Genomic DNA, 19,036 nt, shown 5'->3' on the forward strand with positions numbered 1-19,036 from the left:
CATAGATTCTTCTTCACCATAATTGCTTTCTTTATAAGGTACTCAGGAATTTTGGCATATTCTATTTTTCTTTATTTTGTAGTTATAATTTCTATTTTCGAAAGGTTCCGAGGTGGAAAACACACTTAAAGACAAATTAAGATTGTACAGTTACAGATAAAACCAGAGTAGAGACCATACCTGTAACTACCACTTGGAATAGACACCAGTCTGAATCAACTGGCAACAAAACAAAGTTCAGATTCATGGTTTATTATATGTGGCAGAAGACGCTCATTTTTCTTTTCAGGAAAATGTTGCTAGAATTGAAGGGTTTTTTTCCCCCATGAATTTTTTTTGGAAAAGAATAAGCAACAGATATTATCATGGAATGATGTTTTACAAGAAACCGAAATGCTGTTCAGTGTGTAGACATTGTTAATAGCCAAAGTATAAATCCGAATTCATTAAGGATATTTGCAGGCTGGGCAGTATGGCTGAGTTTGTTTGCTCTTCAGTATTTAACAACACGTTTAATGCCTACTGTTTGCCGTACTGTGCCATACATTGGTGATTAAGAAGAACAACAAAAATGGTTCTTGAAGTACTCAGTCCAGTGGGAAATTTAGGTAAGCAAACAGATTGTTAGGGTGCAGTGTATTAGGTATTATATCAGAGACATGTAAACATGCTGTTAGAGCCCAATGAGAGGGTATGTCTTCCTGGAGTAGTTGGGGGAAGGTTCTAATGATAAATGACATTTGAATTGATTCTTAAAGTTTGCCAGATTGAGAGTGGAAAGAAAGGAACATTTTTTACAGAAATAATGCTCTTGGATGATCTAATTTATTTTAGCTAGGAACTTGTACAATCTAGAAAAATGATAATTAACATGCACTGAACTTTTCAATTCAAATATCATATGTCTTCCATCGACCTTTGGCAATACTTGCAGGCAGTTACTTCGTGATTAAATTGTCTCAGATGCCTACAGTGCGGATATTCTGGTATACGGTCAAAGCCCAGGAAATATGTTGGATGGAACAATGGATGAAAGGAAGTAAAGGAGAGCCCTATGTCACAGATATCACTAAGTGTGGGTGAAGCAGAGTTGTCACCATTTTAGGAAAACTTGGAAATTGATATTTTCAGCCAAATAGATGAGCAGTCCATTTTTATAAAGGTAGCAAAGGGACCTGGAGATAGCGCCAATATTTTCCTCACAAAGTAACTTGGACTCATGAATTACTTGCTCAAACATTTAGTTTGGATTCCAGAGTCTTGCCCTGTACAGCACAAGAGGAATGAGCTCCCTTGAAAGAAGTTTCAAAGCAGTTATTACCAGCTAATCACAACATCCCTGAACTTTAACCAGACCTCTGTAGAGTGTCTGATTTTAAATAGAACTGCTTCCTTGTGGTCCTTATGGAATTACTAAGCTGTACAATGTATGTCTGAGTAGCTTGGAGGCTTGACTCATGGAAGGGGTTATTTTAGATGCTTGGTGAATGATCACCCAGTGGAGTTTTAGTTTGGATGTATTGATATTGCACTGCTACTTCTGACAATAACTAATCATGCTCAAAAAGACTACTTAAGTCTCTTCTCGTTCAGAGATTCAGACCTTTGGTTTGACCTCCAGAATCATGTATCTACCTGCCCACTTGAGAGTTCTCTTGGTTATCTCATAGCTATGTCAGACCTAAAACAGTCAACATTTATAAATCTTATTCTTCACCAACTCCTCCAGATTTATTTTGCCTTTTGTTATGTGCTCCTCTTATTAACTGTACCCACATTCACTTAGTGACCCAAGCTTAGAAACAAGGTACAAATCCTCCCCAGCCCTTAAGTCTAACCAATCAGTTTCATTTCATATTTCTGACATTTGTCCACCTTTCTTCATTCAAACGTGCCATCGACCCCATCTAAGCTGCCATCATTCTCTTGAACTGCTTAGTCCTGGCCTCGTACTGCCTCCCTGCTTTTGCTGTTTCTAATCCGTTCTCTGCATAGCACCTATTGTTATCTTTGAAAAACAACTTCATTATGTTATTTATCTGCTTGAAAGCCTTCCGTGGCTTCCCGTGGCACTTTAGATACAATAAAATATATTGACCCTGGCCTGCATGTCTAGGCATGATATGACTTTGACTCACGTTTCCAACTTCATCTTTTTCTCATTCCTTCTCTTTTACTTTCTCTCTGGCTCTTCTGACTTTTTTCAGTTCCTTAAATGTGGAGAGCTAATTCCTGCCTTTGAGGCTTCCCTTGTTCACTGTGCCCAGTGTGCTTTCGTCCGCCTTCTGCCTGGCCAGTCCTTCTCATTTATTGGGACTCATTTGTTACTTTTTCCTGAGAGATTTTTCCAGACTGTCTAATCTAAGACTACCCTCTGATAACCTTTCTCAAGCCTTACCAGAGTTTAAAAAGCTTTGTTTGTTTCATATGTGTCTCCCGACCATAACACAGTGCTCTCTGGGGACCGTGTCTGTTTGGATTCCCACCGTGCCACCCATCATGTTGCACAGGGCTTGTACAGGGGCAGTGCTCCATAAACATTTGTTGAACGAAATACTATTTAATCAAAATAAGAGTTATCTGGAAGGGGCATCTTGCCTTTCTGTTTGCAGAAAACGACAGAGCCTGCGTGTAATTCCTGTGGTGATGTTTGCCAAGTGCTTCCACAGGAATGTCCAGTAGAGTACTAATAGAAGGTCATAAGCTATTGCCATTTTGCTCTCCTGCAAAGAAAGCTTGGTGGCATCTTCAGAGTTTGTCCTTGGGAGCCTAACAGACTAGGTTTAGGTCCTGTCTTTGTTCCTGTAAAGCTGTGCAACCTTGAGCAAGTTAACCAAATTCTCCCAGGTCTATTTCCCTATATATTAAATGGAGAAGACTGTATCTATCCCACATGCTTATTATGAGTATTAACTGAGATTACATATGCAAAGTGCTGAATGTAGTGCTTGGCACCTTGTAGGAGTTCAGGCATTCTTTTTCTTATTCCCTTTATATCTCGAGATTAATGAGGACTCAAGAGGAAAAGAACTCATTTAACTTATAATCTTATTGTTCTTACTTAATGCATAATCACACTTGGGGCACTAACGTGAAGGTCAACACAAGTTTAAGAGGAAAACTTCCTCTCTGGAGTGCAAATAAGCAATAATGGACTGACCATTTACCAGTAAATAACATTAGACTTCCTCAGAAAGATACATGTGAAATTCACCTTTGCCTTATCCCAGGAGTTATTTTTTAACATTGTCAAATTGTAATAACTAATAATTACAAATAGATTTTTCCATTGTAGTTCAAGTAGATATTCCATGAAGATAGGCCATATGAAAACATTTTCCCATATTAGATGTTTCTATAGCTAGGAAGCGTTGGCGGTACCATTGAAAACTCTTTATAAAGTCCAAAGCTCTTCAAAGTAATTGTCAACTTTGTGGGGGAGGGGTGATTAAAATATTAAATATTTTAGACTGGGCACAGTGGCTCCTGCCTGTAATCCCAGCACTTTGGGAGGCTGAGGCAGGCAGATCACCTGCAGTCTGGAGTTCAAGACCAGCTTGGCCAACATGGTGAAACCCCGTCTCTATTAAGAATACAAAAATTAGCCAGACATGGTGGTGAGCTCCTGTAATCCCAGCTACTTGGGAGACTGAGGCAGGAGAATCACTTGAACCCGGGAAGCAGGGTGAGCTGAGATCATGCCATTGCACTCCAGCCTGGGCAACAGGAGCGAAACCCCATCTCAAAAATAAATAAATAAATAAATAAATAAATAAATAAATAAAATAAATATTTTAAAGACAGGTTATTGTAAAATCTGATGGATTAGACTCAAATAGGTGGCAGATATACTTAAGGCATACCAATCTAGATGTTAGATTGAGTTTAAGGGAAAATGCTTGGGTTAATTTATCATAATCAATGGTTGATTCTCTATCTTTAAGTCAGGACAGCACACTCACCTTTGCCTCAATTAAACTTGTTTCACCCTATAACATGAGACAATAGCCATAACCAGGGGAATTGTTTCTCCCTAAGCCAAGTCCTTCAGAGGGCTTGGAGCTTGAGCATTGAAAATTCAAGACCTTTGCATTTGTCTGCTTGAATATTGACCCAGATAAGGGACCACATTGTCTATTTAGGGATAGGTATGACAGTGTTGATGCCAGGGGATAGACAGGATGATAAATAGATGTAATACTTTAATCGACTACTTAGCTCAGTTGTTTAGCGCATGAGAACTTTGGGGAGGCCAAAAGATTAGATCTGAATTCTTTCTGAGGCTCTCTTACTCTGCCATGGTCTTTTGCCAAAGACCTTACCTTGCATCCAAACCTGGTATCTTAAAAATGTGTATGATTGGTCATTTGGGACATTAGATTCATGACATGTGAAAGTACCCGGAAAAAATCTGTGACCAGCACTACAGAAGGTGTGCTGTGTTAAGAAGGGGGTTTATATGAGTGCTGATGTCTGGACATCTCATTTGGCTCATGATTAATTTCCTACTGCAAACTTACCTTCATAAACCAATATAAGCTAAACTGAGAATTGTGGTTATTAATGTTGACATAAACGTTAACATATGTCCTCAAGAGTACTGCCATCTCACAGAAGGGACAAAGAATAGTTGCGTCATTGTCTTTTTTTTTTGTTCTTTTCCTTGTAGTTTTTTTTTATCAAAGTTGAGTATAGTTTGAATCTGTCAGTGGTTCTGGTCATTGAGTTCTCTTTTGGTGTTTTCTGTTTTGTGTCTGGTGGGGCTACAGTGCTTTACAAAGAAATTGGATACCTTCTGAACTTTTTGTTAAGTAGAAAGGGAGTCTGCCAAAGAGACATCACCTCTGCTAAAATGCAAGTCTGATTGTTTAAAGCAGATCATCTCACATGTCCCAACACAGAACTTCAGAGTTTCCCGTCTCTCATCCAACCAATTTGATGTTTAAGTGATTTCTGTGGGTGTTTTGTTTTAATCAGATACTAGGAATTGAGAGAAAGTAATGAAAAAACCATAGTGGTATTAATTGTTCTGCCCGCAAGTTACCAATTTGGAAACCTGCTATGGAATGTGACATCTTTTCTCCTCTCTTTTTTTTTTAATAGAATGCTATGAACCTACCTCCTGACAAAGCCAGGTTACTGCGGCAGTATGACAATGAGAAAAAATGGGAACTGATTTGTGATCAGGTAAGAAACAGTGACACTTTCTTTTATGAAAAAAGTAATGAAAGAAGAGATCCAGTGTGAATTTTATGGTATGACAATTATATCATGATTGAAAAACAAGATATTTGCTTCTGCAACAGAGATAGGAAAAAAAGAGGAGAAGAGAACTTCAGAGAAATAATGGTATGTTTGTGTGGATCTTCTTTGGATCCCAGTTTGAATAAGCTAATTATTAAAAAGACTTCTTGAGAAAATTGGGAATATTTGATTAGTGACTGAGATGATTCCAAGAAATTATTGTTGATTTTGTTTGATCGTAAAGTACATAGAATAATACTGGGCACATAGCAGGTGCCTCTAAACTTGTGTGGCTGCCTCTGTTGCTGCTTGAAGGGCCCAGATATTAAATATTGTGACCGTTGTTGTTTTTATTTTCAACTTGTGCTCAAAAGATTCAGGGAAAGTTATATCAAATTGATATGGTTTGGCTGTGTCCCCACCCAAATCTCATCTTGAATTCCCACATGTTATGAGAGGAACCCGGTAGGAGGTAATTGAATTATGGGGGCAATAATTGAATTACTTCCCATGCTGCTGTTCTCATGATAGTGAGTAAGTCTCATGAGATCTGATGGTTATTGTAAGGGGGAGTTTTCCTGCACGAGCTCTTTTCTCTTGTCTGCCTCCATGAGACATGCCTTTCACCTTCCGCCATAATTGTGAGGCTTCCCCAGCCACATGGAATTGTGAGTTCTCCATTAAATATCTTCCCTTTGTAAGTTGCCCAGTCTCAGGTATGTCTTTATCAGCAGTGCAAAAACAGATTAATACACAAATATATCATTATCTGTTATCCAAACATACTTTATGGTTTGAATAGCAGTTATATGATGCTGTCAGAAAAAGCTTCAGCTATACATTTCCAGTGTAAAAATATTAATGCACATCTTATTTGTGAAGGTTTAAAATGATGACTGTGGGGTGGTGTTGATATCTAACATACAGGAAACCCCTGGGCCCCAGTGCTGTGTGCACACAAATATTAATTTTACTTCTTGGATACAAATACTAATTTTACTGCTTCTTAAGCATGTAACATGGATATAGTATATGTTAGGATATATGTTACAGGAAAGGTACACAAAGTAATAGATAATGTTAAAGAAATTGATTTCCAAAAGAAACTATATGAATATGTGTGTGAGGACCTATGGATAAATTATTTCAGGTTTCAGTTCCATGAAAAATTACCATATGGACATGGTGAATCATGGAACTGGTCATTGTTTTCCTTGGTTGCTAAGATTCTCAGAGCCAGATTTGTGGCCTGAGCCACAAATTTGGTATAAATGGTTATGAGACCATTTATACCGACTACACAGTACTTCAATGACATGTGTTTTACCAACCTCATCCATGGCTTCATCTAAGTATTCCTGCCTGCGTTTTCCCTCCACACTGATTTCCTCACTGAAAAAAAAACTTATATGAAGTTGTAAACATTTATAAATTATCATTTTGAACAAGATAAATATAAATATATCAACATTACTGGTGAACAAAGATTATTCCTGCATTGATAACTAAACTGAAATGTTCTCTATGCTATGGGCATTGTACAAATTGGTGCACTGAACCTTTTCTTCTTCTTTCTAAGGAAGCAAATATGGAGTGTCACAATAAATGCTTTCTCATGACCTGACTTTATCATGAAGTGGCAGTTCATTATTTAATTTGGGGCATCAGCTTTTTCATACTTCTATATGATTGCATTAGTCTATCACTTGGTTTTGTAAGTTTAAGTGTATCTCCCTCAAGAGTAAGTTCCCTTAGGATATGGGCCTCCAACAACTTGCTTAGTGCTTGAAAACGTGCTTATTGAAAACATGTTGAATGAAGGAAATAATAGCTAATGTGGAAGACAGTGGAGAGGAAGCTTGCATTATTGGCAGAGAAGTCAGAAGGGAGAAAGCAGTTAAAAGAGGTGGCCTGGAAGACTAAGCAGAAGTTTACTGTTTCCATATCCTTCTCACCTTCCTCTACCTGTCAGTGTGGTTTGTTTTTGGTAAAGGAAAAGCAATTCACTGCTCATTTCTCGGAATTATTTTAAAGAGAGAAGGATGCCATTTTTAAATGTAATAATTCAGTGGTACTAAATACATTCACGTTGAAGATAAATATTTCTTAATATGACAGATGCTGTTAGGAATAGAGAATAAATTCCAGAAATTCTGTCTCAAATTTAACCAAATTAAGATTAAATTGCAAAGAGCTTTCTATAGTAACAATATTGCAGAAATGCCTCTTCATCCTTTCCTGGCTCATTGTATAAATATAAAGATGACCTGAGCTTCTAGTGGGTCTCAAAGGTTAAGGTAAAATGGGAGACAAGTCTAACTAATTCTGGAGGGAGTGGAGCTACGGAAGCCACAGAAGAGACGTCTCTGCTGGATTTTGGGTGCAGTGAGGTGTATCCCAGCGTACCCATTTCTGTTTTACAGTAAGTGAACAGAGTTCCCATGAAGACACTATGAATTTAAGGACTCTGTGGGGACACAGAGGCAAATTTTGTAGTGTGAGTGTAGAAAACTGGAAATGTCAGGTTCCTTTGATAACTGCAAATAAAACCCTGAAGCTACTTAGCTGTAAGAGCTCTTTCAGTGGTATTTCCACTTACGGAAAGAGAGAAAGTCCCTTAATCTCACTTGCGCCTCAATTTTTGGTACAGACCTTGTGCTGCATGTTTTGGTTTTGGAGCTTTCGCCATTTCCCGCAAGTTTAGAGCTCTTAGCACAGTGGGTACTATGGATAAATGCTGGTTTGGGGGTTTAGAGATCCTGGATGAGTTTAGACCTTTAGATCATTTATATCTGGAAGGGTCGTTAGAGACCATTTATCCCAAGCCACTCTGACTCGACTTTTTCTATTGAAAAAGTTCACACATGCTTGTCCAAGAAAGCATGTGGAGGAGCATGTGGAATGAAGTGCAAGTCCCTTCGCCTTTCCTATCTGTTCCCCAAGCCCCTTATTTTATAGATGATGAAACTGAGGCTCATAGAGCCTAAACGACTAGGCCAATGCTAGGTCACCCAGATAGTGAAACGAGAACATCTATTTCCAAACTCTACTCACAAGCTTTTTCAGTTGTTGCCTGTTATCCCAGAGATCTGGAAATAAGCCCTTGAAGCAAAAATTATAGTAGGTAAGGGTTTCTCACCAAAGTTTTGTGTGTGGCTGCTGGAGTGATTTAGGGAGTGCCTATAGAGCTTACAGGTTGTGGGTTCATAACTGTGCCTCTGCTGGATGATCAAGTGGAAGTGGTTAGTCAAAGATTTCAGGACATTGGAGATGACTAATGCAGATGGGTGTAGATCCCACCAACATATAATCCAGTCCGGAAGCTGTTAGAGGTGACATCCCTTAGCTGGGTTTTAAAACCTTCCTTCGGTGTTTGCTGGTGCTGAGGGTGTGATTGGTTATTTTCTGTGGTTATTTGGCATGGGTGGACCTTGCCTCCTGATGGCTGGCTGTTGCTTGGCATAGTATCCTTGGGGAAGGGACCAAGGGAAGGGTGAGACATGGAAAATCTCCCCTTTCTTTACTTGTCTAAAGTGATGGGGAGAAGCAGATTAAAAAACAAAACAAAAGATGAGCGTGAAGAGGTAGTAGGAAATTGTAGCCACTTAGGCTCAGCTTCCTGTGATAAGCGTTTCAGGGAGGTCAGACTGCATCTCTCCAGGCTTGGCATGGGTCCTGATCTAGGGAAGGGGAAGCCAGAGCTGAATCAGGCCAGTGGCGCTAAGAAACCTCATTACTCCCATTGTGAGAGGTGATCTCTTGTCTTTTTCAACACAGCTGACCCATACCATATACATGTATTTAATCATTAAGAATATAATTATTTTTTAAACCCTTTACTTGTGGTGTAATACTATTTCTTTAAAAAAGAAAAGCAGGTTTCTTACTGGAGAACTTGCCTCAATATTTAAGCCAGTTTGCCATTGGAATTAAATTTCCTAAAAAATTAAAGAGCAAATATATCTCCATGGTTTTTAGTGTTGGTTATTATTATTATTATTTTTTAATGTTCATGTTTTTGTGAGCCAGTTAAAGCTCTTCCCTGCCTAGTAAGCAAATACTACAGAATCCTGATAAATTATTTCCCGTGGGCCATTCCAGGTAAGGAGGGCTTGTCCTTGGAGCACCAGGGGTAATAAATGCCTAGTGACAGTGGTGGCATTTTTATAACCTACTTTGGTGCACCAAATGATAGGGTAACGGATAGATACTATCTTAGTGTCCTATGGCAGCCATAACAAATTACTGCACATGTGGTGGCTTACAATAACAGAAGTGTGTTCTCTCACGGACCTGAAGACCAGAAGTCTGAAATCAGGCTGTTGACGGGGCCTTGTTCCCTGCCAAGACCCTAAAGGAGATTCCTTCCTTTCCGCTCCTTCCTTCTGGTGACTCTGGGCTGATCACATCTTGAGATCCTTAACCTCATGACATCTGCAAACACCCTTTTTCCACAAGTGGTTATTATACTCACTGGTGGTTGGGGGAGGAGGTTAGGACATGGCCATATCTTTTGGGGGTCACCATTCAACCCACTACAGACACTAAGATGTATAATGATTCACACAGTAGATTTTAATTTACATAATCAGGTTAGATATTGTTGGTCATTGGGGGTCAAATTCTACACAGTCAGGGACCCAGGTGAGGCTATTTTCAACACACAGCTTCCGCTTCACCCTGGGAGTCATCTCTTTCCAGACAAAGGGAGAAAGAACATGCACACCTGGAAGGTCTCTGGGACAGGCCTGGAATTGGCACACATCACCTACACTCTTATTTTGTTGACAAGGACCTGCAAAAAAGGATGAGAAATGGAGACTAGCTGAGCACCCAGAGGGAAAAGAAAATGTTTACTAAACAGCGACTGCTAGTCTCTGCCACGATTACCGATTTTGATAGTCTTATGGTTCATTTGTTTTAGGCTGTATTCAGTGTTAAAACTTGCCCTTATGTATTCATTAATGTATCCATTGACTAGGCATTTAGTTGTCTAGGCGAGGGAAAGGAAAGAGTGAGATGAGACATGGAGTGTGGGTCTGAGTTTTCCTTATAAGTCAGGGAAAAGACTCCAAATGGTTGGTAGTACCAATTTGTTTGTCCCGAGTTCCAGCAATGTACCAGACAAGAATTGGCTGTGGGATGTGGTTATTTTTGCCACACCTCAGGAAAAAAAAAAAAAAAAAAAAGGCATTTTGTGTCTTTGCTATTTTCTGCTTGAGTTTTTGAAGGGACTCTTCGTTTTCTTGAGCTCTCCAAACCTGAGGAAAGGCACTGAGTGAATTGATGTTGAAAAGAAGTCAGTTTCTTTTCATTTCCTTCCTAAAAGCAGTTTCCTTTCCGTTAAGACTCATTCCAGGTCTCTGATTCTTTGATTCTAAAACACTGGGAAAGCAATCAAAGAGCAGATGCCAGCTCTTTATGTGTTGAGCTTTTGGAGTTTTGGAAAGTTGGGTCTGAACCTAGAAGTGAATTTACATTACATCTTTCCTCCTCTTGGCCTATAGCTTTCATAGTGGAGAGAAAAATGCTGGCCTACCCTACAGAGACTGGAGTAGGGGGAGAGAAAAAGGGAGAAAGGTAGTAAAAAGAGGAGAGGAAACAATTATTGTTTTAAAACCATCCTTTTTGGTTGCTTGATAGAAATACTCTGTCAGAAATGCTGTTTGGTATTCGTTGTCAGAGCTGGACATCGAGGGCTTAGTCTCATTTGAAATGTGTAGGCTTTAGAAGGAGCAAGATAAGTGGGGGAAAAAAAAGAAAAGAAACTTTTAGGCTGTGTTTTGCCAAAATGTGTATCACAGTGCCTGCCTTCCTGCCTGGTAATACAAATGGAATTATAGATCCTCCACTCCCATCCCACCTTTTAAAAACGACTGAATTGCCTGAGCTGGTTTAGACTAAGTGGTCGTCTTGTTTGAAGCAAAGTTTATCATATGAATGACTTTTATAAATTTGGGGACACTGAGGTTGATCTTTTAGAAAATCATTGCTAAGCGAATTAAAATGATTTATTAAGGCAGGTTAGCTAAGAATTTCTACCAAGTGATATAGATACTATTTTATTTCATTTTTAACAGTTGGCCATTTGACTCATAATCTTTGCTTGTGGAAGGCTGCTGTTGCTCACCTTTCACACACACACACACACACACACACACACAAAGTCAAATGACTTTCTAGAAGTTGTACAGCAAGTGCTTGAGCTGAAACTAAAACTGAAGTCTACTAATGCCTGATTCTGAAAAATTTTGTGTTTAAAAAAGTTTTTTGAGAAAACTACCATATAATTGTAGCCTCTTCACCATCAAGCAATTAAATAATTAACTTCACCTTGTGAAGAGTGACGTGCTAGATGCTATGACCATCATGCTTCAGAAAATATTATGCCGAATGTTTCAAAACAAGGTTGAAAAAAGATTAAGACATACACTTAAAAGCAAACTGTAAAAGACTAAATATATAATGGAACACCCTCAGCCCGGATACATACTCTTTCCTGGTTGCCTGCAGTGTTCTTGATGAACTTTCAAGGAAAGAAAGAGTTTAAAAGAAGTCATTTTCTAAAGTCATTGGGGAAATTGAGGTGTCTACAGTCTTTATCCCTGCTGCAGTAGTAAAACAACATTTATCTAGGTAGCAGAAATACAAGGTAAATTGGTTTAAATTTCTAATGATACTGTAGGTATTTGGTAGTACAGGAAGATAGGAGGAAAACTAATTAGCAATATGGTTTGGGTTTTGTAAGAAACAGCTATACATAGGGCAAAGACTGTGTATAACCTCCATCAACATGGCGGATACTAGCTGTGGATGAGTCCAAGGCTTGTAGCAGCATCTTCAGGTACTAGAAATATCATTATACAGATGTTTCTTACCCGTAAAACCTCTGTTGGTTCTCTTCACAATCAGTTTGACCACAGCCACTCAGTTATTGGTACATGTACCCATATTTTCTATTAGAGTATAACTTCAAGTCAGTCTAAAACCCTATAAGATGAACACATCTAGCAGGTTAGGTGTGTGCTTATGTATCTTTGTCCTCATCAATGACCCATTTAGAGGGACCTCCTTTCTACTTTCCTTCTATGCCTATCCTTAGATCCTATTTGAAAGCTTGGCTTAGTGACGGATTTTGACCATGTGGGTCACAGATTGAAACTATTGTTTGCTTAATCATGGGATCTGAAGATGAAAAGAAAGAATGCAGGGTTTATTAGAAGGGGTGTTTGTGTTTATTATGCTAAATGTAAAATTAAGATGTAAGATCTTTCTTTTCCTGTTGAAACAGAGTCTTGCTCTGTCACCGAGGCTGGAGTGCAGTGGCGCGATGTCTGCTTATTGCAACCTCCCCCTCCCGGGTTCAAGCGATCCTCCCGCCTCAGCCTCCCGAGTAGCTGGGACAACAAGCGCCCAACACCACGCCCAGCTAATTTTTGTATTTTTAGTAGAGACGGGGTTTCACCATGTTGGCCAGGCTGGTCTTGAACTCCTGGCCTCAGGTGATCCCAAAGTGCTGGGATTACAGGTGTGAGCCACTGTATCCGGCCTAAGATATAAGATCTAAGGGGAAAGCATACAGTGGGATCACTGGAGCCTGGGTTTAAGATGTGAGTCTTCATGTTTATTAGCATATGTTGCTTTAGTTTTTATGTTTTAGAAGGAGAATATTTATATATCCAGGAGAATGGGATGTGGTTTAGGGGTGGGGTGAGGTACAGAAGTTGGATCAAGGTAGTGAATTAAGCAAATACGAAATGACACTGAAGTCATATTAATGGTTTGAGGTATGGAGGTACATTTGGAGCCTGATTTAAAAATTGTGATGCAATTACTGTAATTTTTAATTCTTTAAATAGAATTATGAATGATATGTTTTTGAAATAGTAAAACTAAGGTTTATAGGATCCCTTGGAGTACTTTATTTCCTGCAAAAGTATTAATTGACAAAGATGAATATTTGGCTTGTGTCTGGTGCATTTCTTTCATTAGGGCGAGGTAAACTTTTTCAAGAGAGTTGTGCTCAGTAACAAAGTAAATAAATATATCTAAAATTACTTTGATAAACTGTTTTTAATTATTTTTATTGAGGTCTAATTTATATACAATAATGTTCACCAGTTGTGTTTTCCAAAGTGGCTAGACCATTTTGCATTCTTACCAGTGATGTAATAGAGGCCCTGTTGCTCCAAATCCTATCAACACTTGGTATTGTCAGTCTTTTAAAATTCTAGCCATTTTTTATGGGCATATGGCAGTATCTCACTGTGGTTTTAATTTGCATTTCCCTAATGACTGATGATGTTGAGCATCTTTTTATGTGCCTGTTTGACATTTTTATATCTTTGTTGAAGGATCCGGTCTGTTCAAATCTTTTGCCTATTTTAGTTTTTTTTTTTTTTGAGATGGAGGCTCACTCTCTTGCCCAGACTGGAGTGGAGTGGCATGATCTTGGCTCATTGAAACCTCTGTTTCCTGGGTTCAAGCGATTCTCCTGCCTCAGTCTCCCAAGTAGCCAGGATTACAGGCATGCACCACCATGCCCAGCTAATTTTTGTATTTTTAGTAGAGACAGGGTTTCACCGTGTTGGCCAGACTGGTCTCGAACTCCTGACCTCAAGTGATCCACCCGCCTTGGCCTCCCGAAGAGCTGGGATTATAGGTGTGAGCCACTGTACCTGGCCTCTTTTGCCTATTTTTAAAAAGTGAGTTATTTGTCTTAGCTGTAGAAGTTTTAAACAATATTCTGGATACAAGTCTTTATCAAACTAATACTTTGCAAATATTTCATTAGTTTTTGTCTCACTTTTTAGTATTTATAACAGTATCTTCTGAAGAACAAAAGTTTTTTTGATGAAATTGAATTTATTTTTTAAGTGGCTCATGCATTTTGTTTCCTAAGAAATTTTTTGCTTACCCTCAGGTCACAGAGATTTTCTCATATGTCTTCTTCTGGAAATTTCACAGTTTTGGTCCTTATATTTTAGTCTATAATCTATTTTGATATATGGGATGAGTTAAGGGTGGAGTTACACTTTTTCCTCATCTATCTATCTGTCTGTCAATCATCTGTCTATCCATCCATCCATCTATGCTTCTATATTTATCTATCTGTACCTCCAACTGTTTCAGCACAATTTATTTAATAGACTGTTCTTTTTTCATGAATTACCTTGGTATCTTTGAAAACCAATTGGCCATATACATGTGGGTCTATTTTTGTGTTCTCTATTCTTTTCTACTCATCTATAGTTTTATCCTTATGCCAATATGTCTCTGGTTTGATTACTGTCTTGAAATCAGGTAGTGTCAATTCTCCAACTTTTTCTTTTGCTAAATTATTTTGGCTATTCTAGTTCCTTTGCATTTTAATATAAATTTTAGAATCAGTTTGTCAGTTTCTAAGAAAAAACTTCCAGGATTTGGGCAGAACATGCATTGACTCTGTAGGTCAATTTCAGTAGAATTGACCTTTATACGATATTGACTCTTCTAATCTATGAACATGGTATCTCTATTGATTTAGGTGTTTTAATATCTTGCAGGAATTTTTTCACATTTCTAGTAGTATACAGGTCTTACACATATTTTAAATTTATCTCTAAATATCATGATTTTGGGTGCTATTTTAAGGAATATATTTTAAAAATGTTTCCAATTTTTTGTTCCTAGAGAAATACTGTTTTTGAACAACCTCCCACCACTTCATTTATGCCTTTGTAGAGAGAGATGGTTTATGTTATATCATCGTACTTACCAAAACCCAGTTTTATAATTAAACACTATTTTATGGCTTCTGTAATAGAAACAACTGCCTTGGATAAAAGTTGAAGTTGAGTATTCTCAGCTTGGTTCCTATGTTTAAATCTGTCCCTACATTAAGTAAAAGCAAGTGGTAAGGGTAGGATGATTAAGATCTGATGAATTTCTCTTACTTTCAATTATTCTGTTCACAAACATGCTTTCTTTCCATGTATCAGACACTTCCCACCACTTGCTGATTTTAGTGGAAAGTAGCTTCTAGCTCCTCCCATGCTACTTGCTTTAAAGTTTCACTGACAAAACTTACCACCTTAGTAAATATTCCAGTTCAGTTTGATTCAGCTAGCACCTATTGAAGTTATGATAATTATACCCACAGTTTGTACATTGTTTGAATTGAGGCCAATGGGGTTTTAGAGAGGCAGTTAATTTAACTGTAGTCAGAAAAGCAATTCTTAAAATCGGAGCTTGTAATTTTTAAAAAATTCTTGCGTAATTGAAAAATATTAGTGCTCTTGAATTGCCTAATGGTTTCTACAAGAACTCTTAAGGCTTACTTTGTCTGGTTTTTTTTTTTTTTCTGATCAGATTTTGAACTCTGATCTCTCCCAACCCCCTATGTTTTATTTGTATGATACGTGACCATCTCTGGAGACTCTGAAAGATCATCTGTACTTTCTTTTTGTTTGAAAGGCATTCCTAAGTAAGAGGAGTAGGATTAAAGAAACCTACTCAATATTACATACTAGAAAATGAGTTATAGGATGTTTTGTTCAGGAGAGACTCATTGAACTAGAAGAAATTCTTGCTAGTCTAAATAAAAGAAAGCATTTGGAAAAGTCTCATCAGAGGTTATTTTCAGTCTGAGAGCTGTAATGGAACACTTGGAAAGTTGTCCTCTCCTCTTCAACTAGCAAAATGATTTCATATTCAGAGCTGAAGAATGTTTTGAGGCTCTCCAAGAAACTATGGCTGTGGAATGAATCTGACGTGCTGATTTTTCAAGTCTAGTGCAGAAATAGCCAACTTTAAAAGTTGGGAACGGAGGAAAGAGGTACACAGTATTAATCATGTGTGCTTTCACTATTCAAGACTCCTTGTTGTCCATCCTGTGTTCCTAACTTATTATTTGACATCTGCTGCCGTTTGTTCCAATTTACCATATAGATCCTTTGTGCAATTTTCATAAACTGGATTACTAGAACTCAGCTAAACCTCTTGAAGTTATTACCACATATCCTGCCTTTCTCTGCTATTGTTCCCATGTTCCTCATCTGGAAAACTCCTCTGTCTCCTGCCTCGTATACCGTCCCGGGATATCTATGCACTGCCTGCCTTCCAAAATTCAATTCAAAAGCCACTTTCTCCGGGGAGGTTCCTTTGATCATCTCAGTTGGGAAGAGCCTCACCTTTCTTTGAACTTTGAGAGGATCACATATGGCTCTTATCATATTCTATTTTGTATTACAACTGTGTCTGCTGCATCTCAGAGATGAGATTTAATGCTTTGCAATTGAATTTATTTCTTTTTGTGATTTTTACAGTATCTTCTGTGTGTGTTCTGGATAGGTGAAAGAGTAAAAACTCTTTTTTAAAGTTTTCATGTTAGTGCCTGGAAACAGGAGATCCAAACATGTTAGTAAGATTTAAAATGTTCAGAGGCAGGGGCTTGTTTAGCAAAATGTTTTCATCCAATAATAACCACTGGGATCCTTCTAAATAGTAGCCCAGCTGGCACTAGCTTCCTCTGGTAGTCATTATACAAATTAGAATCTCATCTGAACTTGCCTTCTTGGCCATCTATTATAGTCAGTAGGCAGAGACTTAATACTTTTTCATTTTCTGTCAGTTGTCCTCTCCTGTCTCACCATCCACGACATGCTCATACGCATACTTTCTATTGATGGGGACAGTCTGCCAGCTACTCAGAAATTTCAAAATTTTTATTTTGGGGGGAACAAGGAGCATGCATTCTTTTGGGGGCTTTGGTTCTCTCAGTTCTTTGGGAATCTAGGTCTATTTGTGTAAATCATTTTCTATTTGTATAAATGGTTAGCCCTGGGAGGGCAAGGTGTTAGGGCTTACCTCAGGCCCTCCTGTTTAGGGATGCTGATTGGTCTTGGCAACCCTCTCCCCCTAGCCCACCCCGCACCATGCAGGTGCACCGTTCTTGGCCTCTTCCATATTGGATAAATCATTTCTGTCCATATACAATATTATTGCAACATTTCATTCTCGTTTTTTCCCTCCCTGTTACTTGTGTCAGCATTCTATGTTTTAGAGGGTAAAAATCTTGAGGATATGGATTATGTCTGTCAGCTTAACTTTGAAGAGTACTTAGCACTAAGCTAAATCTTACAAATTAGTACTTACTAATGACAATAGTGCTGGTTGTAATACTGGCTCATTTAGAGACTGCAGTTTGCCTACTCAGCCTTTGGAAAGGATGCCCAACTACTTCCAGCTTCCAGGAAGTAAAACGTTCAAATGTAGTGACATTATGTGAACAAAAACAATGCCCTTTAAATTGTTACTATCTAAAATGAATTATTTTAGGATCAAGATAATAAAACATTAATACTCATGTAATGATGGTGACATCTAATTCATCCCCGAGGAAGTTCAAGCAGTTTATGTAGCTCTGCTAATACACCACTGAAATAGAGCCAATGACTTTGTGGCTATACCAAACAGGGAAATAAACTCAACAGTGTGTGCCCTGAGAGCCAGTCATTCCCTGAGATTTCTGTTTTCAGATGTCGTGTTATAATTTCTTTCCTTAAGCCTCAGAATATGAAGGTATAAGATAAACTGGAATGGAATTCTTGTTTGATTGTGGAGCTGTGTATCTAAATGTGATTTATGGAGCGGAAATACTTATAACATGCTTGTTCTGAGTCTAGCTCACACCAAATTAACCCCAATTAATTTCTCGTGTAATTGGATAGAGAGGATATAAAAGATCAGAAATGCTTAGCTAGATGAGTGGAATGTCCAATTCCAAACCTTTACACAGAAAGGCTTTCAATGACAAACTCTATTAGATTTAAGTGGAGAAACAGGAGGAGGACATGTAGGGAGAGGAGGAACCAAAGAAACAGTTCAGCTTGTTAGAAAGAACTTAAGTCTGCCTGTCTGTATCTAGTAGAAAAGGCCATCTTGTAGCATCGCCAATGAATTCTGTTAGCTGTGACTTACCTAATTAAATTACTACACCCCTTTCACAGCCCGTCACTTAGTTCTTTTCAGAATGGTCTAGTTTCCCACCTTGGGTTGCAGTAGACTTGGTCATTAAGTGGAGTCCAGTAAATGTTTTGTCTTTTCCTTGTCTGCAAGGCAGCTATGTGTATAGGCAGCGTAACCTTCCAGGTAACCCGTAGGGAAAGAGGAAGCTAACCTAAGCCTTAGGGGATTGGGTTAATGAGGAAATGTATGGTTATAAAAGGCATTAGACGGCTTTAGATCTACGAGAGACAGCTGTGGCTCATCAGCAAATGTTCTTTGGCTCTGACATGAGCTTGACTAACTTATGTCTACTGAACCTGCTGGGATACATCCTGTAGAGTGTGCTTATATTCTCTTTGTGTACTTTTACACTTTAAAACTTACCCTTAATTTATGAAAGAAGTGACTTGTATGTGACATTTTAAAAAAATTTAATTCTTTGAACATTATTGAAGATCAACTATGTGCCAAGTATTCTTTTACATACTGGGACTCAATGAAGAATAGAACATATTTCTACCCTTTAAAAAATGTTTATACGATTAAATTTAAGATGAGCATGCTTATTATAGTATAGTAAAAAGAACAAGGATCAGAAAGAGTCAGAAAACCTGTGTTTGAACAACAGAAACATTGGAAAAATACATCAGAGATCTTACACACACACACACACACACACACACACACACACACACACACACACAGTATATGATTTCAGGTAAGTCATTTAATCTTTGAGCCTCAGTTCCCTCATCTGCAAAATGGAGGTAATATCTACTTGCCAGATATAGAAGCTTGAGTGAGC

At 38.3% G+C, this 19,036-nt stretch overlaps 1 protein-coding gene across 8 annotated transcripts in view; it reads left to right on the forward strand.

Moving 5' to 3' along the window:
• Window positions 1–19,036, forward strand: part of LOC105492660 (formin like 2) — a 311,463-nt gene that overhangs the window by 179,602 nt on the left and 112,825 nt on the right. For all 8 annotated transcript variants that reach the window (XM_011759889.3, XM_011759886.2, XM_011759891.2 and 5 more), the window contains exon 2: window positions 5,104–5,187. In XM_011759889.3, coding sequence (XP_011758191.2) covers window positions 5,104–5,187 — 84 coding nt within the window. The remainder of the gene's footprint in view (window positions 1–5,103; window positions 5,188–19,036) is intronic.

This window comes from Macaca nemestrina, chromosome 11 (genome assembly GCF_043159975.1).
Source record: "Macaca nemestrina isolate mMacNem1 chromosome 11, mMacNem.hap1, whole genome shotgun sequence".
In the NCBI taxonomy this organism is placed as follows: Eukaryota; Metazoa; Chordata; class Mammalia; order Primates; family Cercopithecidae; genus Macaca; species Macaca nemestrina.